This window comes from Andrena cerasifolii, chromosome 2 (genome assembly GCF_050908995.1).
Source record: "Andrena cerasifolii isolate SP2316 chromosome 2, iyAndCera1_principal, whole genome shotgun sequence".
In the NCBI taxonomy this organism is placed as follows: Eukaryota; Metazoa; Arthropoda; class Insecta; order Hymenoptera; family Andrenidae; genus Andrena; species Andrena cerasifolii.
Genome location: NC_135119.1, coordinates 7471636 through 7493653, shown reverse-complemented (window position 1 = coordinate 7493653; position 22018 = coordinate 7471636). Strand labels below are relative to the sequence as shown.

The window sequence follows — 22018 nt, the reverse complement described above, 5'->3', positions numbered from 1 at the left end:
ATCGATTTATATTTGCATTTTTCGTAGCAATTTTCGTGATATTTAGTTTCAATTCTAACTGCTAGTAGGATTGTGTTGGAATTCCACTCTGAATTGATAGCGTTGCGAGCGACAGAAATTGTAAGGGGGAGCCCCTCCGAGCTTGTGACACAAAATTACATTGGATAGGTCGATGACTAAATATACCAGAGGCGAGGTATAGGATAGACCTATCACCTTATGGATGATCGTGTCGCCACCCAAATTGTGTTACCGGCCCATAATTTAAGGACTAAATCACAGACGAGGTCTGTGGTAGTATTTATCCTATTTATCGTGTGTAGTTCGAATGAATATCTGCCTTTCCTCATATATCTGCTGAGTATGAATACTTACGTGTTTGGAAGTATTTCTAGAAAGAGTCGCAGGACTCAGCTGGCGCTACAGAATCTCGAAATGTCTCGTAATGTCAGAGTAGGAATTTCAGCAACTTCAGACAAAATAAATGTTACCGCTACCGCTACCACGTTTGTCAGTAAAATGAGAGTAGTGGCGTGTTGTTTGAAAATTTGAAACATGTGCAAACGTTGACACTACCGGTAGAGTTTCTTTGATTTTCATTAGTTAATGTAGTCAGGGGAGTGACAGTTGCCGAGTAATGTAAGTGACACGTCGTTTACAGTGTGATGATGTTTGGTAACTAGTATAGTCGATACGTGCAACAATACTGGTGCGACTTGGAACAATAAAGAGAAACAGAACGGAGAAACGTACACGCTGTTCAAGTATTATAAATGGCCCTATTATTCACAAGCATGTGGGACTCTACAATGTTTCTGAGCACCTTAACCCCAAAGTTTTACGTCGCTCTTACTGGAACGTCATCCTTAATTTCTGGACTAATTCTTATCTTCGAGTGGTGGTACTTCCGAAAATACGGCACATCTTTTATCGAGCAAGTGTCGTTGAATCACATTTCCCCATGGATCGGTGGAGGTGACAGTGGATCAGACGGAAGTAATTCGAGTTTAAATGGTTCAAATTCAAATCAACAAAATGTCCCAGAATGTAAAGTTTGGCGTAATCCAATAAATTTGTTTAGAGGAGCTGAATATCAGAGATTTTATTGGGCCACAAACAAAGAACCGTTAACCTACTATGATATGAACTTGTCTGCTCAGGACCATCAAACCTTTTTCACCTGCGAGGGTGATACAGGTAAATGCCGCGCAAGAGATACTAGCTAGCTCTTGATTCCCAAATATTCATTAATTACGCTCAATAGGTAAGGCCGAATATGAAATAATGCAAACCGCTTGGAGGGAACGCAATCCAGTGGTCAGGATAAAAGCCGCGCACAGTGCCCTGGAACGCAATCCCGATTGCGCTCCCGCGTACATACTACTGGCCGAGGAGGAGGCTACTACTATCGCGGAAGCGGAGAAGATTTTGAAGCAGGCTTTAAAAGTGGCGGAGAACAATTACAGGAAATCGCAGAGCACTCAGCATCAAGGATCGATCGCAGAAGCCATACACAGAAGAGACACGAATGTATTGATATACATTAAACGGCGATTAGCTATGTGCGCTCGGAAATTGGGAAAATTGAAAGAAGCCGTGAAGATGTTTCGAGATTTAACGAAAGAAGTCCCGCCTATCATGAACGTGCTAAACATTCATGAGAATTTAATCGAGGCGTTACTAGAGATGCAAGCGTACGCCGATGTTCAAGCGGTACTAGCGAAATACGATGATATAAGTCTACCAAAGTCAGCAACCATTTGTTATACAGCTGCGCTATTGAAAGCGCGGGTAGTTGCTGATAAGTTCTCCACGGACATTGCTAGTAAAAGAGGTTTAACGACTCCAGAAATGATAGCGGTCGAAGCTATTCATAGAGCTGTTGAATTCAATCCCCACGTACCTAAATATTTATTAGAGATGAAGCCTTTAATTTTACCGCCGGAGCATGTATTGAAAAGAGGGGATTCGGAAGCCATTGCTTACGCGTTCTTTCACCTGGCTCATTGGAAGCAAATGGAAGGTGCTCTTACTTTATTACACTGTACGTGGGAAGGTACATTCAGAATGTTACCTTACCCATTGGAGAGAGGACATTTATTTTATCCGTATCCGACCTGCACGGAATGTGCCGATCGCGAACTTTTACCTTCGTTTCACGATGTCAGTGTCTATCCTAAGAAGGAGTTGCCGTTTTTTATTTTATTTACAGCAGGTTTATGTTCCTTCACTGCACTCCTAGCGCTTTTAACGCATCAGTATCCCGATACAATGGGTGTAGTTGCACGATCGATGCTCGCCTGGTTTTCTCATCCATTTTATTATATTTTAGATAAATTGGAAGCGATTTTACCTTCTAATTTATTACAACAGCTCTCTAGAATATAAGGACATTTATATGATCTCTGTAATCATGACTTATTGTGATATTTATGATACTTATGCTTTCATTGTCATATACATCAATTGCATATATATATCTATATATGTGTATATATATACATATATATATGTACATCCGTACTTCCCGAATTTCTTATGACTGATATCCTAATACGTATTTATAGAAAGAATTATTTACTTAATGTTATTAGTTCAAAGCGTCGTGTAGCAATCGATGTACAATTAATAAAAATTTGAATATCTTTCAGTTATTTTCTATTACTTCGTTTCTCGCACTCCGTAATTATCGTTTCTCTCCTAAACTAGGACATTTGGGTACATCAATCAAAAATAGGTTTGATTGGATTTCTTATTTATTTAATAATTGATATTATCAGTAGCTCCTAAATCGGAGGCGAAAGAACAAGGCAAATCAGAGATATTAGCGTTTTAACTCGCACAGAAGATGTGGAAATTATTACACGTAATTAATGGAGAATCTTATCTTCTTTTTTTTTTTACATTTACAATCATTTACAGGTGAATAGGATAGCACTGAGTTAAGCAACGAAAAAATAGTGCAACGATATTACGCAAAATTTACAATATTAAAATGCAAAGTTTATTGAGCGTTATGCAATATCAATTATTCGTAATCTCTGATCCGCCTTTCTATCATGAGACGGTTACGACAGAAGAAAGAGAGTTTAAGACACTTGGAAGTCAGAGGGCCCAGGTTCCGTACATGGGCTTATCTCGCCGTGACTTTGATTTTGCTTCGAACATTCATTCTCAATTAAATCTTAACCGATAGTGTGATAAAATTTGTCACTTTATATACAATACCTCTTTACTTTTATAATTTACTTATTTAAACGAGCATACGTTAACGCAGAAATACTATTAAATAACTATCTTCACACAACTAAGATATCTCGCAATTATGACTATTTTAATGTATGCATGTATGTATGTATGTATGTATGTACGTATGTAATAAGAACATGTAAAAACTTTCAAATGTGATCCTTAAACTTTACTATGTAGTTACCCTTAGCGTATCGTTTACAATTAAATGTATTTATATAATAGTATTAATCTAGAATGTAGGAAATAGTTTGAGTATTCGTTTCCTGCTAATATCTGAGCCTGCTTGCACACGTTCCTTCCCGCTTAAAGATCTCCCATACGAGCCTTTAAGCACTGTGTGTAAATTCCTTCCTGTCATCGTGGTGGGATTATTTATTGCCGAAAATTAACTACGAAAGGAATTCGACAAAAGTTCACGCAATGTATTTATGTACAAACTAGAGATTGTCCTTTTCGTAATAGATCAATTTTCTTTCTTTTTTTCCAGTAGATCAACGCACGTAGTCACTTCACTGTATTCGGATTCGATCGTTCCGCCATTTCTCTACAAATAAGGCACCTTTAACAAATTACGCTGTTATAGGCTATAACGATCTAGCAGTCCAACATTTCAGTCAATGTCACAAAGAGTCTGCACCGACAATAGTAGTTAACTCGTAGTTTGCCAAGAAGGCATACATAGTCATTTCAACGCATACAACAAAACCAATTATACATATTCAATATTGCTTAACGTAACAATAAAAATTTCATAAATTATTCCCTGTTTCGATTACACTCTCTCTCTCTCTCTCTCTCTCTCTCTCTCTCTCTCTCTCTCTTTTTCTTTCATAGGTAACACGTGGCATAAAATTTTTGTAAACGATACATGTCGCGGATCATTCATAATTACCGACAAACTTGGTATTTGTACAACTTTTTATTAAAGATAACTGTCGGATCGTTTCAAGAAACTAAGGAATAATTTAAGAGCGAGTAAAATTATCCTATTCTATTCGGAATAAATCTATATTTTTTTTAAGATAGTATCTCATATGTATCGATCATTATCCGTACGCGATCAAATAATTAAGTTCGAAGATAAATTTGTGCTTACGGAATGCTATAAAGTTTAAACGTTCCTTGGAAGAAGTACCGCATTATCAAACGCAAGGTTTTCCGCTTTCTTATTAAAGTCATTGTATCTTTTTTGCCACACCGACAAAAATTAATACCATTATTAAAGGGTGCCATTTGCGAAATATTGATACCGATCGTATAATTTCGTAGACCACGAATGGATACTCGCTTCGACTAAGTCCTCCACGTGCCGGCGTAACTGATCCTCTGTCAGCGTAAGGTGGAATCTGTTCTTCAAGCCTTGAACAGTGGCTGCTCCGCCGCTACGGAAACAGGGAAGCTGCGATCCTGGGATAATCAGAAAAGATTTACAAACGTTACGAACGTATTCTATAGAGTTCTAGAGTCTCCGATAAAGAATTCTTACCCGATAACATGATCTCTACTAGATTAACTATTTTCTCCATGTGCTTCCGCGCTGCGATTAATCCTTGTAGAATCAGAGTTTTGAATTCTTGGAACTGCTTGGACTGACTCCCGCCCATCACCTCCACAAACTCGGGCGTCAATTTGAAAGGGCTCGTCTCGAAGCCCAGGTTCCTCGGTGAAGTGGAAAGTATAAATCCGAAATCTATGTGTATCAGGTGGCCATCGCTATGGAGCAATATATTTCCATTGTGGCGATCTTTCACCTGGATGAGATAACAAACAAGACAGTATGCCGCGCAGCTCTGAATGAAGTTCTGTTGAGCGATACTAAATGTTTCCGACGTGGATGGGCCGAATTCTCTTTCGAAGTACTGAACAAGGGTTAATTGGCACTGTTTCTTCACTTGGTGCAGTGACACAGTATTCAAAATGGGTTCGATCAAACCGCTATCGTTAGACAAGCATAGAATTCTGTAAAGTGAAAGTTAACATTTAACAACTCGTTCTACAGCGAAGTGACGTTTAAACATGTATACGATAAAGCTGTTCATACTTGTACGGTCGCACCCAAAGGGGTACATTCTCTTCTTGCCAGATTTTTTGCAACATCGAAAGTAACTGCGAGGCGAGAAGCTCTTGCCGAAGGTCATCGCCACATTTCACAATAGCGGCAAGAAGTTTCCAAGACGCTAAATGACCATACGGGCTGGAAGCCCTTATGCGACGCTCCTTCAATTCCCATGGTTCCTTTAAGACTGCAGCCGATGGATCTTCGGGATCATGGTTAAAGGTTGCACTAGGCGTAGCAGCCATTTCGCTTAACCGCCGCTTTATGTCGCCAGGTACAAACATTGGTTCCTTACTATCTGATGACTCTTGGCTTAATTGAGAAATCGTATCTCTATCTTTTGGCTTACGGAGTTGTAAATACTGTAAGGGAAACGAAATTGTTATTACCAGATTACTTCGACCCTACGAGAAAGGTACTCGCTACAAATATATATATATATATACCTGTTGCGTGATTTCGTCGTCCTCCTGGCTCCAACAATCGTTAGGATCGTCATCGGGGAAGGTAAATGCGACATCCGTACTCCTAACTGAATACGGAGAAATATTTTTAACCGGAGTTTGTTTAATCGGCGGCATATTCGGTTGCATCTCTGGAGTGGATATGTCTGACGAATCAATCACGGTAGATTGTTCACCTCCGGTCAAATTTTCCTCGGATTTAGTGTGCCTCAATGAACATCCCACTATCTTCGTTTGTACAGGCGATGTATAAATATCTTCTACTTCTAACACTTCAACGTAAATTATGTATGGTGCCTAAATGTCATAAAGATAAGTGATTAATTGTGACAGATAGCATGAAAGAGGTGGTTTCGTTTTTTAAAGCCTGCTCACCTTATCTTTACTATTAAGGACAGCAGCGTATTGCGGTGGCACTCGTACGATATGATGTGGTATTGAACTGTGCAAAGGAAGCCACACCCTTGCAGGGAGATTCAAATTCAGAGTACTAAGCTCCGCTATTAATTGAACAGTTTTACTTTCCTTCGTTGGAATAGTTCCGAGCAGCTTACCAATGGATATCAATGCTTGTATAAATTCGAGTTCTGGAGCAAGACGCGGCGCCTACAAACGTACATGCGATTAGTCCCTTTAAGGCCATACGCGCGAGTTATTGAGAAGATAAGGAACAAAGGTAAGTTGTATTTAATGAAGATCATCAAGTTACATTGCAAAAGCAGTCGGTTTTTTGTCCTCGTAAATCATTTACCACACCTTGGCAGGAATAGAAACAGGTACAGCCATTGTCAAATGCTCGACCAGAGCTCAGGTCCCCAAGACTTACTTTATTTATTGTACCTTAAAATAAGCAGCACACGTGTGGTGAAACTTACGTTAACATCAACATCCACCAGCGGTAAAATAATACATTAGATTGCGCAAATTATCTACCGGAATGGCTACGACGCAGTGTTTGAAACAATCCAGTGGCATCAGACTGAGATCTTTGGTGTGTCTTTTTGTTAGGAGATGTAACGCTTTGCATTGAAATCAATGGTGGCGGCGCAGGTGTCTGCAACCCAGCTACGCGTTGCTTCTTATTCTCGTTTCCTTTTGGCCTAATGTTCCATATCAAACAGTTGAATATCACGAAAATTTCTGTACGTATTCGTATCGCTTACTAAAGCACCCTGCCATGTTCGATTTCAGTTTGCTTCTTACCTGAGTTCGTCTGAGAGAATAAGATTTTTTAGTTTGGTCCCATGAGACTTCTTTTTGGATGGCAAATGAGCATCCGCACTATACGCATCTAATAGCCAGGCACATTTTAACGAGAAATCTGCTGACTGTCTACACCTAACGAAATAGGGGAAATATTTCATACAGACTCTCGATTCAACACTCGTCGTTTTACTAACAAAGGAAGATCCCGAACCCGAAAATTCAAAAAATTCTGAAACATTGTGACTATGCTGGGGATTTCCTCCTGATTACAACGCAATTTTTGTTTGCTGCCCAAATTCACTCTAAGGGGGTGAAATTAACCCCTGAAAATTCGGCTATTTTCCAATTTTCTGTTATAACTCGTGAACTGTAAGAGAGAGACAAAAAGTTACAAGACAAAAGTTACTTCGTTTAATTAGATCTATCATTTGGTAAGAAAATTATTTTACAGTTCACGAGTTACAACAGAAGACCGGAAAATAACCGGATTTCCAGGGGTCAATTACACCGCCTTAGAGTGAATTTGGGCAGCAAACAAAAATTGCGTTCTAATCAGGAGCAAATTCTCTACATATTCACAAAGTTTCAGAATTTCTTGAATTTCCGGGTTCGGGATGATGTTCCCTTGTAAGAAATACTTACCTATAGACAAGATACGGGTAAAGAACTTCTGTAACATCGTGAAGTTGTATGTACATTACAACCAGCTGCGGCAAATAGAAGTCCACCTCGCTGTCCAGGAAACTAAACATCTTGTTCCCTAAAAAACGTACTCCTCTAACTTTTGCGAAATAAAATACTATCACATTACCGATACCTGCTGCGAGCAAACGTTTCCAAGCATTGTGGGCTACATGAACTATCCACATTATTAGAAGATGCCACAAACAAAAGGCCGGAGAGGAATTTTAAGCAACAACAACGACGCTGCAAAGTTATTAACGCGCGTACGCGCGCATACGTGAACTATTACCAGTCATTTGAAAGCGACGGCCGAAAGCCTCGTGCAGATATTTACCAAGGTAACTTTGAACGCCAGGCTCCTTAGAATTGAATAGATAAGAGATCGCCATCGACATGTCGAAGATCTGGCTCTCGAACAATCTCAGCAAACATCCCTCGGACGGTTTCGGCTGAACCGTCTCCTGTCTACGACAAACGACACCGATCTGTTTTTTTACGGCCGCCTCGCTGGTCTCGGACTGCGCGGTCGTCCCGCAACACAGAGTCATAGCCGCACCGGCCAGCTCACTTTGCTTATCGTTCACCGGCGAGACCTCCAGTGACTTTTGGAAGTCCCGCGCGTCCACCGTTACGCCCATCTCGACGCGCAATTCGTGCGCCTCGCGTTCTTTGACCATGCACACACTGCTGCCGGGCCGGAGTTCCAGCGAATCACTGATCGCGCTCTCGTGTTTACGCGGCTCGCTATAATCATCATCACCACCGCCGCCGTCGTCGTCGTCGTCGTCGTCATCATCGTCACCCCTTTTCGTCGAAGGTTCACTGTTCGAATGCACCAGCAGCTCCACGGGCGACACTGCCACCGACACTGACACCGAGACCGGGGCACTGTTTACTTCGCCGTCCACCGCGTCCACGCTGTCCATGTCGCCCGGCTGCGACAGCGAGGAGTCCAGGCTCTCGCGGCTGTGAAGGTGGTCCACGCTAGACTCTCTGGTGGCCGCGTTGGTCGCGTCGCTGGAGCCGCTGTCCGAACCGCAGAGGATACCCGAGTCATCGGACCCGAGGCTGGCGAGGTCCTCGCGCTCACGGCTGCGCGCCTTGCACGCCGGCACCGCGGCCTTAGCTACCGGGGCCGGTGTCGTCTCGCATTCCGGGCTCGGCGTCACGTCCACTTCCGGGATCCGCTGCAGCGCGGAATCGAGACTTCGGTTTCTGTGGTGGTGCGTCAGCGTGGTCGCGCTGGCCTGCGGCACCGGCGGCAACAGGATACCCATTGACCTGTAAACCGTAGGACCACGATTAGAGGACCGCTTTTCGAATATCGGCAATTCCATTGAATGAAAATATTGTTCTCGGCTTACAAGGGGAGGGCACCCCTGTTGTAGACACAGATTTTGACGAGCCTTGGCACGGTGGATTTATGTGGAAAATAAGTAAATAGGTGTCCGAGCGTTTCTGCCAATGGGGCTTAATAATGGAGATATTTACATGTAAATTATTAAAAATTTCAGAGTAACCGTGGGGTTTTAATGGGTAAAAATTTCGGTGTGCCTTTTAAAGATGTCTCCAAGTTAAAAAAAAAAATTTATAAAAAATATGATTTATTATAATTTGTTTAACGTGGAGATATCTTCAAAACGCACCCCTCCAGAAAGAAGTCTCCCGCGGGTGCCAGGGTAATGTGGGATTTCTACCCACTAAAACCCCCCGGCCACTATGAAATTTTTAATAATTTACATGTAAATATATCTATCATTAAGGCCTATTGGCTGAAACGCTCGGTCACCTATTTACTTATTTTCGACATAGATCCATCGTGCCAAGGCTCGTCAAAATCTGTGTCTACCACATGGTGTCCTCCCCTTGTTAGCGTAGCCTCAGCTGATAGATTTTATTCAGTCTATAGCCGTTACCGCCTGATACCCATATCCCTAGTTCAGGGAAAATGCCTGCGTGTGTTAGGGATCGATGACAGCATGTGTTTAGGGAAAAACACTGCTCAAAGCGGCCTATACTAGTAAGAGAGGAGATAAGGAGAGTGTACAAGGCACGGGATATCTTATGCCCGAAAATTGCTTTGTTACCGTAGGAATTAGAGGGGAAGATTTGTATTTCTTCCTTACTGGAAGACACATAGATTTGTTTGTAGATAAGATACGGTATATGTAAATTACAGTACTTCTCTAGCTCAGAAATGAACTACAAGTCGCCGCCGTTCTCAGTCTGCATAGATAAATACCCAGGGACTATGGGAGTAGCAGCAGATAGCGAGAGATGGAAAATAACGCTATCTAGAAATGCCCCCCTTCCGGGTGCATCGAGCGCGATGATCGCCGCTGCTTCGTTAAACGTACCTAAAGTCTAAGCTGTGATTTCGTTGATGGGTGGTCAGCCTGCTGCGATTGTTGTTGATCGGCGGATTCGTCCGGCCGTGCACGAGAGGAACATTACAGTTGGATAATTTATGCCGCTTGATGTGTGCCACGCTTTCCTGGCGTGTCGATCCACCACTAGGTGTAACGGCCACTACTTCGCTCATATTCAAGTCGGAACGAGCATCAGAGCTCGGCCAACAGTCATCTGCTGTTCATGTTGATCCTTCACCTGCGAACCAAAATCCACGATCCAACATTCGTGCAATCGTATTTTCGCATTTAAATGAAAGGCTTTACGCGACGGTGCGCTTCAACACGATCACGCCGATAACGCGGGATTGGAATTCTTGCAAAATGCGATATCTCGTCGCGTCGACATCTTTCCTGCGTGTTACTTAACGATAATAACTGAACAGCCGCCGATGTACATACGGAGCACGAGTCTACGACGAACGCACTTACCACCGAATGTTTCGGGGCGTTATCAGTGCCATTCGAAACGCGATAAAGAAATTCGTATCTTTGGGTACGACGCAAAGCCCGAGCCAATAGAGGAACGATAAATCAATGTCACTAACGCGTTAATTGAACATTATGTATCGTTACATTGTGGAGAATGTAATCGTGCTACTTCGTGGGCATGTTACGATTCGATTTCGCTCCTGACGCGCGTCATCGACATAGAAACCGTTCGTTCTGTCAACCACTGCGGCACTTGTATCGGAACGTCCAATTGAACGTGCACGTCGCGTGCAGTGGTAGAAAAATCGCGTCAATAAAGGCGGTGCATTGGTGTCTGAAATTCTGGTAACTTGTCACCTAGACTATACGTGGCAAACAACGTTGCGTCGTGAGCCGCGAGGCTCGTAATCAACCGCCTATAAATTAGCGGCTGTATCGGGACGCCGAGGATCTTGCTATCGAATCGAGATTCTCGAAGAGCAACGGTAGATTTCCGTTGCAAGCGTGTTTCGTAAAGGAACTTCAACAAAAGGCATCTTCCACAAATGAGGAACGATGACCAAACCACGCAACGCGGCACCGTGACAGGAGCGTGAAACTCGTGCTAGGTACGAGAAAGTCGAATGCCAAGTCGGAACAAAGCGCATATACGTCAGAATTTTGCTCCCTACTCCGCGCGAGCCACCACGCTCCATACAATTTCTCACCCGACTCGGCGATTTATTCCCGCAGTCCCCTTTTCCGTTTTCCTCTTTCTCGTTTCTCGGGAAATGAAAGTCCCGAGCCCCCCGGCCCCCTCCTGTCCCCCAAAAACAGGATACACACGCCGAAGATCACTTTCTAGATGGAACGCGTGCATCGCGGCATTATCGTAACCGAAATCGCACGTTAACGTCTTCCTTTCCCGCGAGATTAATCGCGGAGTGAAATGCCCAGCGGCGGCGGAAGGGTGGGGAATAATTCAATAAAGATGGAAAAATGGAGCGAACTCTAAGGCAAACGCCGGCTTTTTTACTCTCCCTCTTTTGCACGGGAGAAAGAAGAGACTCGGTCCTTCCGCTCGGCTCGTATATACTCGCGACGCTCTGGCCAGCGGTCGCGCAGGGATGGGTGTGCCAGAGGCACGGAAAACCAAACACTGCCGCTGTACACGCTGACAGCCAATGGAATCCACACCCCCATAGATATCATACACCTATCCCTTATTCCATATTCCAGCTCGGTAAAATCAATGAGACACGGCAGAAAATACGTTTTCACCCATCGAACGCCACCGCACGGGGCCGTAGCAGTGGAGACGGAATCGTCGATAACTTCTTACCTGATGCTTGAATTCGGAAGTTTTCTGTGGCCGGGACTGCGCCGTGCGTGGACGTCTTCAATTTCGCCCGTGCAGCGCGTACAATGTGGTACGATAGTATACGGAATGTAAGGGACTAGAGAAAGAGGTAGGAGAAAGAGGGAGAGAGAGAGAGAGAGGGAGGGAGATGGGGAGAGAGAGAGAGAGAGAAAGGATGATGACGATGATGCAGCAGCGAGCCCCGCGAGAGTACGCAAAATGCCGCTGGTGCGAAAAAGACAACAAGGTATCCTTTCCAATGGCAGACTCCGGGGACTGTCACGCACCGCCTTGTCGTCGTTTGTTTTCAGGCGATTTTCCACAAGGTCTGGCTACGCCCTGCACGTTCGCGCACAGAGTCACACTTCATCACTTCTCTTTCATTCGCACCAGAGACGTAACGCAGAGACACGGAGGCACGTAAATGAAACGTAACCTTCTTTCTTTCCTCCGGGCCCGAGATCGCGACTAAAAACACGCACGACCGATTCTCCGTGCCAATGCAAAAGGCGACCTCGCCAAGCTCGACTGCTTTTCGCACGACGCACTGAATACTACTACTCTGCACACTGCTGCCAACGCAGTGGATGCAAAGTCCAGGCGGCCATTAACCAGTCACGCACCGAGACGTTCCAGTGCCCCGCGCTTAATAGAGATCGTGCACAGGCTCTTCAAAATTCAATACGATTCCGTTGTATACATTCGTTTCAATAGACGAACATGTAAAATACCATTCTACACTTTTACGTCGCGCAATGCAATTCGTTGATGTCGCAGAAGAAGAGCGTAACGTGGTAAATGAAAATCTGAATTTTTAGAAACTGAGGGAAACGGAATCGCTCGTGCAGGCGTGAAATTCGGAAAGACGTTACAACTTTGTACGATTACTATTAATCTCCAGCTTTCGGCCAATACGAACGAAAGTAAAACGTTCGAGAGTTTAGAAGCATATTCGTCACTGGAACGCGCGTACGTGTGCGCGTATAAAAAGAGACTGACAGCGTTTTAGGCTTCTATTTACATCACGCATTTGTGGCTACGGTGATAATGTCGGCGTGAGCTGTCAGTATCAAGAAAACCAAGCGGAGATAACGGCGGAATGCAATTCGACACGACCACGGGACGTGGTCCGAGCCGTTTTACTTTAATCTTTGCCCGCGGAAGAGCACACGTGCGCGCGCGCGCGCATTCTCGCGGGGACACGGGATAAAAGGTAATTAAAATACGCGGGGATGGGTGCGCGAGTTGGCTCGTTTGTTTTTCGCACGGGGTTTAGTGAACGACTGGCTTTAGGTTGGTAGCGGTCGCTTCGGTGCTCGAATGGGAAAGGTCGTACAACCGTGAGTGCAACTGTACTCGTATATGTACCAAACTGGAGGCCGGTGTTAGAACCATTAGGAATTTGCGCTCCAGATGTATCTGCATGCCATTATACATAATAAACAGGCGTCACGTTTCTTGTTTGAAAGTCTCCTACGACACGCTGGCTGTTCCTTCACGCGTGCTGACGCTGGAAGGTGGAGAGTGGCATTGCACACTTTATAGCGCCGATATTAGCCAAATGATCGGGCACCGTTAATATTCGCAGCTTGTAGGACAGTCGAGCAAACGCGTCTTATCTCTAACCGGGCGAGCAATCAGTGGTTCATGACGTCATTCGAATGAAATGAATATTCCATAACGTCAGACCGCTTGTATCTTCCAATACGATAATTACATATTTATAATGGATGAACGTGGTGTGCATGCCCCTAACCAGATGTTATAGAACCTGTTCGTACGATTACAGAATGTTACACAGACTAAAGACTTCCCGTTGCAGGCATGAGATTTCGTACTCGTCTTCCTATTCCATTTCCTTGCAAGATCCCGAGTGCCCGTGAATCTCGGGGTAAAAGCGAACGGTAGACGCTTCCTGTAATTTTATACGCTTTCTAACCGTGCCTAAAGCTAAAGAGCCACGCGTCGCTGTAACTGTCATCGATTGTTCGACAATCATCCACCGCGCTATCTCGCGAGCGCGGACTGGTTTCACTTTTTTACCGAGTATCGTTCAGCTAGTTCCCATCGTGTGTCATTGCAGCTCGCGCGTGAAGAACGAGTCATATTCGTTTCCAATCCGGCGTTACGAAACGCCCCGTTATCGCGCCGAACCGATGAATCGCGGCGGACACTTTTACCGGTTACTTGTGACGCTTGAAGAAAACGATACGTCTGTTTCGTCTCATGCATTGAACATACGACGCCCGAATGCTCTAAATGCAAAATAAACGTTGCCCAGTTCCGAGAAGGGAATACCTAAATGAGAATACTTCTGATTCCCGTGGCTTACACATGAAATGTTTCGCCGAACAGATTAAGATAAACCGGTTACACGTATTAATTATTGACAGCAGACGGCACGCTTTCCTTACGTAGATCAACATTTGTATCGCGGTGGTCAGTTCGGCTGCATCAGTCGTACGTATTTATAAATGAATCCTACGGTGGCATTGACATTTTCTACAGTCGCGAATTCTTTGGTAGCACAGTGCTACACGTCGATAGACTACTATTCCTTTATGTCACCTTCATTGCGATCGACGTTTCCATGCCTCGATACTTCGCTTATTTTCTAACCTATGCCTAACCTCTATTACCCATTTGTGCAGTACTCTTGTATGCGCCGAAATATTTGCTCGCTAACGAGAATAGTAATATATAGAGCCTGGAGCGCGTTTGTTTAGCAGGGAAGCGAAAAGTCGTCCGTTTATTGTTAGTGCTGACAGCAACCTCGCGCGGCGCGTTGGCGCGGGGCCCGATAGTCGCCACGAGAGAATTCTACTAGCTGCTTTATCGCGAGGACGATTAACCGCAGCCACCGATTCGATTTCGTTGCGTCACCCGCTCGTTATTGGCGATTCTTATGCCGAACCCCGCACGAATACGCGGGATCGGTAAACAGGAAAAGATCCGCGTGGCCGGCGAAGCTCCGTCCGTCCGCATATGCGGGTCTTCTCCGGAGAATTAGTCATTGGAAGCGCGGCTAATCGTTAAGTAGCGCGGCAGGCTGGTCCGCGTGCGTTTCGCCGATGTAAACACTGCCGCCTCTAGAGCCACGCCGCGCTTTTTGAACTTCCACGTGTCAATAATCCTTCATCTGTTCGGGCGTACGAACCCACAATGGAGCCTACGCTCGGAGAACCTATCCGCCGTTGCGATTACGATTTAACGTGCTCGCTTGTAACCGTTTACGGGCATCTGAACTTCGATCGCGTCGAATGGGACGCAGGTCAAGCACCACTGGATGCATACTGGAAACTGCTGGAAACGGGATATTCAAACGGCAACTCTGGATGCCTATGGTGCAGCCCAGAGACCAACGTGTACTTCCCCTCGACCCCCTCTTCTAGCATCTCCCGATGTTGGTACGGCATATGTACGCCGCGCAGCGCGTAAGCGTGTAGCGAGCATACGGCATATGGTATATACCCACACCCAAGGGATGACACACAGTCACCTTAGCAGCGGTGCTCATAACGATCATCTCGCGTGTTACCCTTGCGTTTGTAGACGCCAATGTCTTTTTCAACCGCGAAACACTTCGCCCCGAATGTGTTGTTCCAAGAACGAATAGAATAGAAGCCACGTCGATACGTATTGTCCGCAGTGTCCCCTTTATCTCCGACAGTTCATTCATTCTCGAGGAATGCCAATCTTTAGCAATTACGTTGAGCATCGATACGAGAGACGAAGCGTCGTGCGCGGAGATGATAGCGTCACAGACTATTAACCTTTTGCGCGGAGATTGAAGCGAGTCAAGTAAAAAGCTGCCGGCCAATGGGAACGTTGGTTTTGTGTTTATGCTCACGTTACTATTTCCGGCACCGTGTTTCGCAAGCTATTCGTTATCTCGCGCAGTTGGTTTTAAAACATGAGCGCAAGAAGCGGGGCGCTAGCTGTCGCGACAGCTCGCTGAACCTTGCGTGTCGCGTCGCTATAGCCTTGACCTTCCGCCACACACCAATTAGACGCAGAGGGTTTCTTCTTCCAGGCGATTCTTTCGCACTGAATCAAATCGGAATATCGAACGGGACCCCTCTGGCATAGGCTCCCGGGATCTGATCGGCCATCTGCCTTTCGAATTCCAGATACGCAAGCGGGCGGTATGCAGGTACCATGGATGTTAACGTCATTGCGCAACAAATTCGCTTAACGAGTTAGATATACGTTTTCATTAATTTCCCTGCCAGCCTGAGAACGCGGGGCGCAGTTTCGAGAAGCCGAACAATTTCCTTTGCCATTCCATTTTTACGTAACCCGCGAGTTATCAATGATTCATCGTTCCCTTTACCGGTCTATACTCGTATTAGCGTCAATTATTACTACACCGATATTCTCCGCAGTCCTTGGCAGGCTTTTTCACTCATTGTCTCTTATCGCCGGCATTCTTCCGTACGTTACGGCCAAGCAGACCGATAAGCTGCGCTCGTGAATGACTCGGGAGCTGTGCCCGTCCTTCCTGCTACGGCGATCTTCCACCAACGCCCTTATAGCCACTCTTCGATCGGTTGTGAATAACAAATGGCACACGTTTCACTCGTACCTCTCACTCTCTCGTTCATTCTTTAATACAGCTGAGCTGTTTGAAGCCGGACCTCCTCAAAGCTGATGCACGCGATTCGCACGCGCCACCACCGAATTGTCCAAGTTCCCTAGTCGCTGGCAGCCAACACGCTCGATCCTATATTTCGCTAAGATTTCTCCTCCTCGGTCTACTTTCGGTGCAGATGCTCCATCATAATAGTTTCTATTTTCAGTCGGAGGGTCGGCTACACGTTGTAGGTGCAGATGTTCACTGCCGGGCTAAAAGCGTTTAGGGGAGAAGGTCGGGCTCGGCGCTACGTATTTTCGTGAGGCTAATAGACAAATAGACGGGAGCGGGCGGCTTCAGGGAAACGCCACCGAGGATCGTGCCGCGAGGGCCGTTTGCGGGGTGGGTGGAGCGCGGGCCCAGTTGTAATTTCGGACGTGGAAAGGGGAAAAGGCAAGGAGCGCCCTTTTTCCTCTCCACGCTGCTGGCCGGGGCGGAATTTTACTCGAAAATAATACGGGCACTGCGAACTCTGGAGGCTACCAGCGCCGTAAATCGAGGCGGCAATTGAAGGCGCGATTAAAGCACAAAGACGAACTGGGGACGCTGCAGAGGCACCGAGGGTAAACGAAAGAGTAAGCGTCGGGAAAAGGAATGAATGAAACGTGCCGGGCCTCTGTTAACTGCTGCCTTCAAGCACACTCGGAGCCAGCCTGTTTGATAACACGACCAGAGATACCGGCACGGGCACCGCAGCGCGCGTGAATAGATCAAAGAGTATTTTAACGTACGGATATAATTCGCGCGCTATAACTATTGCCCTGTTTGGTACACACTACTGAAACGCTATTGACAAAAAAGCGTGGCGCAATTTTTAGTAAGCGGTGATCATCGGAGATAAGAATCGCGCGAAGAATGCTTCCTCCAGCGCGAGACAGTTAACGACAAGTTTACTCGGTAGAAAATGCCCCAGAAAAGGCTTTGTCGCTCGACTCAGAGTCGCGCGAAATCCAGGTCGTTGGTGCTCTCGGGCAATCGCGCGAAGAACGCGAGAATCAAGAGGTATCAGGCCGGGCTTTTATTCAATTAATTGTCTAGTCCATCTGTCGCTTCGCAGCACGAAACTCGCTATGGCTGGGATCGAGTTGTCGCAGCCAGCTGGAGAGAGACATTAAGTTCTGTTCTCAAGCACCGGTTGTTGTTGCAAATCTACTGCTCGCCGGTTGTTTGATAATAATTTCCAGAGACACGGACCCGAGAGTGCGCTCCGCGGGCGGACTTAAATTTCTCACCCGATACATCTTGTTAATCTCGAGCTATGCGCTCACGGGCAAACTGCGACACAAACGAAACAACCAGCATAAAGTTACAGCGCCATACAGGCATCGGATTTCCAGTTCGTTCCCACACACTCCGTTTCTTAGGAAATTCGGTATCGAGCTTATGCTTTCGAGCGTTCTTTCCTTTTTAAATATTACGAGTCGATTATGTAATGAATACGTGCTACGAGAGTCGCTGAAAGGTCTTCGAAACTTGAGGCAGAATTGAGGATCTTGCAAGTGGGGTGCAACTCCATTTTTGTCACTTTCGGTGTTACGACGTGTAATGTATTTAAAAAAAAATCTACATCGCTTGGATAAAAAATGAGGGATTTATTGCAAATTTTGAACCTGCACCCGTTAGTGTTTTGTGCAATATTTTTGTTTCGAGCAGCTCCAGATTTGAAAAACTCCCAGAAATAGACAAATACGTATCAACTCAATAACTGCTACTTACTGTGTGAAAATATATATTTTTCAATTAGTATTCTCTTCTTAATGTTAAGTCAAAGCGATAATTCTATAAACAGTTTTTTTCTAATTTACTAGAAGTTGGTAAAGATAGAGTTGCGCCCATTGTTACAAGGTGCTTGTTACATTTCAAGTGCGACCTATCGGTGTTCTATTGCGACTATTGTTACGTTACTGAGATAAACACAATTGTTGACAATGCACACAGTACGAGGTAATAATGTTCCTGATAAACACGCAACGCCAAAAACTGCGCGTTGCCTCTGGGCGATAAGTTCAAAATCATGTTGATGTTTAAAACTCACGATATACTCTGGTTACTTTGCGATAGCTCTGCTAACTCCGTGATAGTCCTCGCTGGCCCGATATATGTTCACCAGCTACTTGTTTATATTATTTTACATTATTTTACATTATTCTAAATGAGTTCCACATTATTTTATATTATTGTTATTTTGTGTATAATCAATCGTTTCATAATCGCTAGATGTCCGAGACGTAAGGAAACATTGTTTCTGGTATTGACCATCAAAATTTCTCAAACAGCGCAATCAGAAACGCAGTCACAGGCACACGAAACATAAGAATTTAGTCACTTTTTAGAAGCAAAAATAACACTGATGCCTTATTGTACGATAATTTCAAGAGTAAGACTTGTTAAAGGGGCATCTTACCATCACTTACCTGCAGTTTGAACTTCCCATTTATCTTCTAAAGCACATGTAATACACAAACAAGCGATCGTCCACAACTAGCACGAAGAATTTCACGAATAATGCGCTGCTGAAACAAAAACGCTCTCTCACTCTATCGCACTAACATAAACTAGAAGATCCACGCTGTCTGTTAGTTTTTGTTCCATCCTACATTGAGTCAGACAATTTCGCGTTACAGGCAAATAAAAAAGTATCACGGAGTAACCACTACCACGGACTTACCCGAGTTTACCCTACATATTTGCTTTCGCTCTAGCGTTATCTTCATTGTCTACCGCGTCGTTAAATAATTGCAACTTACAATCAGAACGCCCTTTCTGCTAGATACGATTACACGGCCGTAGAACTTTCCACGCGTATAATCTAACATTGCCAGCTTGAAAATAGTTAGAACTACCAATCAGCGGAGTATGCCTTTAAATTCAATTCCACGCTCCATCTTCGCTCGTTTCGCGATACTTTCATTACTGTTAACGCTACAATAGTTCCAGAGTGTCCGTCCAGCAGTTCGAGGAAGTGGCTTATGAATTCTACGCGGTGCATCGCCCTTTTGCTCTGCGAGAGCTCGCACGCTTATAGCATCGCGGATCTTGCTTTCTTTTCGGAAAAAGGATTAAAGCGGTTGGAAGTAATCTGCAAGCACCAGCGCGCATCACACAAATTCATATGTATGTACAATCGATCGCCCCCGGCAGTGGCGGCAGTGCATTTCCCAAGTTCCCTACTTCCTCCCTTTGTCTCTCTCTTCCTCCCCGTCCTCTCTCACTCTCTCTCTCTCTCCCTCTCTTTTTGGCGTTTTACGTACGTGCCTTGGCCGATAATACGATGCACGTGCGTTCATTCATAGAACGCTAACGCGGTTTCAGGGTACCGTGTACGGTTCAACCGTAATCAGGCAAGATGCGGACACCATGACTGGCAGCCTTGCAATCGAGATGACACGTATGCATAGCTGGATGTGCATTGCATACGGTCGCATCGCCGGCCAGCCATCCGACTGCTGGCCTGAGTGACATCCCATTCATTCTTGCATGCAGCATAGGTGGCTGATAACTGTCGAGGGATCGATTTCAGTCCATGTTCACGGTTGGCCAACTGCGGCGTACGTCTACCTTCCTTTTACGAAGCCGCAGTAGAACCTGGAACTCGCGAGGTCTAGCGATTGGGATCTAAACTCTAACATCTCGCGGGAATTCAAAGCTGCTCATACTTTGCTACACGAGGATGTGTATAACGACACAAGCAATTAACAGAAAATACTACCCGCAGGTCGCCGGTTCCTGTGGCGAAACTGTTTTCTAAATGCCGTGCAACACGCTGCCCTCGGTGCTCTGGAAGATTCCATCGTCTACCTGGTAATCGAATCAAGTATCGGGGATGGCGTTCCTTCTAGTCAAAGCGTCTATTCTCGGCCACGAAACTTGGAGAGCAAGTCGAAGCGAGCATTTCGTTATTGGCGAAGTACAGCGCCAGCAATCTTCCCGCCGGTGTAGTCGAGTTTGTTTTCAACCGTCCGCTGTAAAAATAGTCGGTCAGTTTTGCGTTAATTTTCCGGTATTAGAAATAACCGGGGCACGAGGGGGACACCGTTGGGTGCGAACGCGCGCATGGCGGTGGTTATCTGGAGAGAATTGCGCAATTGCGCGGAATGTCGTCCGGGGGAAGGAAAAAAAAAGAGGACTGTGTGCTTAGGTGCTGGTCCGTACACTACTGCGGAGACGGGGCTCGCATTGTATAATTATGGCGAGCGAGATGAGGCTACGGGACCTCTCCGCATCCGTGCGCGTAGCACGCGAAACCGATTGCTTAATTGGGGGACTTCGAACGTTCGCTCGGCCCAGTGACTTTTTACTTTGTAGAAATTCCGAGCTGTCGAAATCGGCCGCGTTGCGCAATAGGTGCACCGTGTATTAAACGAACCGCTCCCGACTGGTTTCCAACTGTTACAATTGCACACTAGCTCGCGCGATCGCAATGCCGTTGCATTGTGCACCGGGAATACATGTGCATAATTCTCCCGCGCCGGAATAGTATCTAAATTTCATTATCCGCCCCGTACGCTTTCTACTACCGGGCGACTTTCACTGCTTATCAATATTAAGATAGCACTCATTGTATATAGCCGAGTGTCGGAACCTAGATCCCTGAATGACGCGGGTTGAATCAACATGGATGCACGTGGCCGTCCGAGAGCCTTTGTTAACCTCTTCCAATGATCGAACGTCACAGAGAAATTTTAATTCCGTGTATACAAAACTCGTGGAGCGCAAGGAATTTAGATTAATAAAATGCGCCGAGAGTCTCTGTGCACACGCGGCGAGACCTTCGAGCGAGCTCGTAATCCGTCAACGGATACAAAGTGCACGCGGAAACCTCTTTTTGCGGCGAGATACGCGTGACGCTGCTTTCACGGAAAGTCCTGGCATCGTCGTTTTTGCGTACGGGCGTCCGGGTTGACTAGCGCCACGTATTTTTAACCATATGACGTAGAGGCGAGAGACAGCCAGCGACGGCGTGGATGGTGAACGGTAGATCGTAGACGTGACCGTCTGGTTGCGAATATACTTATTTCCACGGTCGGTGTCACTGGGATCGTGGCCGACTAGCGGCCGCAGCTGCCTTGGCACGAATCCCTCGATCGAGAGGCGGGCTGGGCGAAAATTCATTGTTCCCCCGCAGATCCGCCCGGCTTCTTGTGTTTCCCTTTGGTTCTCGCGAGGATCTGCGACTGTTTGGTACAACTCGTCGTAGCTATGCCTGCGAAGCGTGGGCGTGGACGTTCTCATCATCGACCTCGACCTCGACCCCTAGCTGAACTTTCTAAACGATTGAATTTCGAAAGATTTCCAATCGATAATTGGAATAGGAATGCAGGATGTTACCTTCCGTGGGTCAGTTTGCCTTTCGTTATTCCTGCTTTCTATTTGAAGACTCTATTGGAGTTTATTCGCGTGATGTTTAATGACAATTAGCAGTCGTAATAGATCTGAGGGGCTTCGGAGACACGCTGATTTTTGGTGTGCACGTGCGAATGACTGGTGCGACCTTGCTCCAGCTTTTCAACAGTCGAACCATCTGCATAATTTGCATCGATCGAT

The 22018-nt window shown here is 45.6% G+C and overlaps 2 protein-coding genes across 4 annotated transcripts; one reads left to right on the top strand and one right to left on the bottom strand.

Moving 5' to 3' along the window:
• The first annotated feature begins 393 nt into the window (after positions 1-393).
• LOC143366207 (protein ST7 homolog) lies at positions 394-2650 on the top strand. Of its 2 annotated transcripts, XM_076807064.1 has the most exons (3): positions 855-996; positions 1082-1197; positions 1265-2650. In XM_076807064.1, exons 2-3 carry the CDS (start codon positions 1143-1145, stop codon positions 2386-2388), a joined length of 1179 nt encoding a protein of 392 aa, XP_076663179.1. In that variant the 5' UTR covers positions 855-996; positions 1082-1142; the 3' UTR covers positions 2389-2650. The 2 variants fall into 2 exon arrangements, with proteins under 2 accessions (XP_076663178.1, XP_076663179.1); XM_076807063.1 differs by having other exon boundaries at positions 394-1197.
• Positions 2651-3653: 1003 nt separating this feature from the next.
• Fwd (phosphatidylinositol 4-kinase beta fwd) lies at positions 3654-12609 on the bottom strand. 2 transcript variants are annotated; one of them, XM_076807059.1, is made up of 12 exons: positions 11824-12609; positions 10020-10269; positions 7997-8943; positions 7621-7738; positions 6976-7110; positions 6706-6872; positions 6482-6612; positions 6148-6378; positions 5755-6069; positions 5294-5670; positions 4739-5211; positions 3654-4659 (listed from the first exon to the last, which is right to left on the bottom strand). In XM_076807059.1, exons 2-12 carry the CDS (start codon positions 10202-10204, stop codon positions 4472-4474), a joined length of 3267 nt encoding a protein of 1088 aa, XP_076663174.1. In that variant the 5' UTR covers positions 10205-10269; positions 11824-12609; the 3' UTR covers positions 3654-4471. The 2 variants fall into 2 exon arrangements, with proteins under 2 accessions (XP_076663174.1, XP_076663176.1); XM_076807061.1 differs by lacking the exon at positions 11824-12609 and adding an exon at positions 10338-10462.
• Between the last annotated feature and the right edge of the window lie 9409 nt (positions 12610-22018).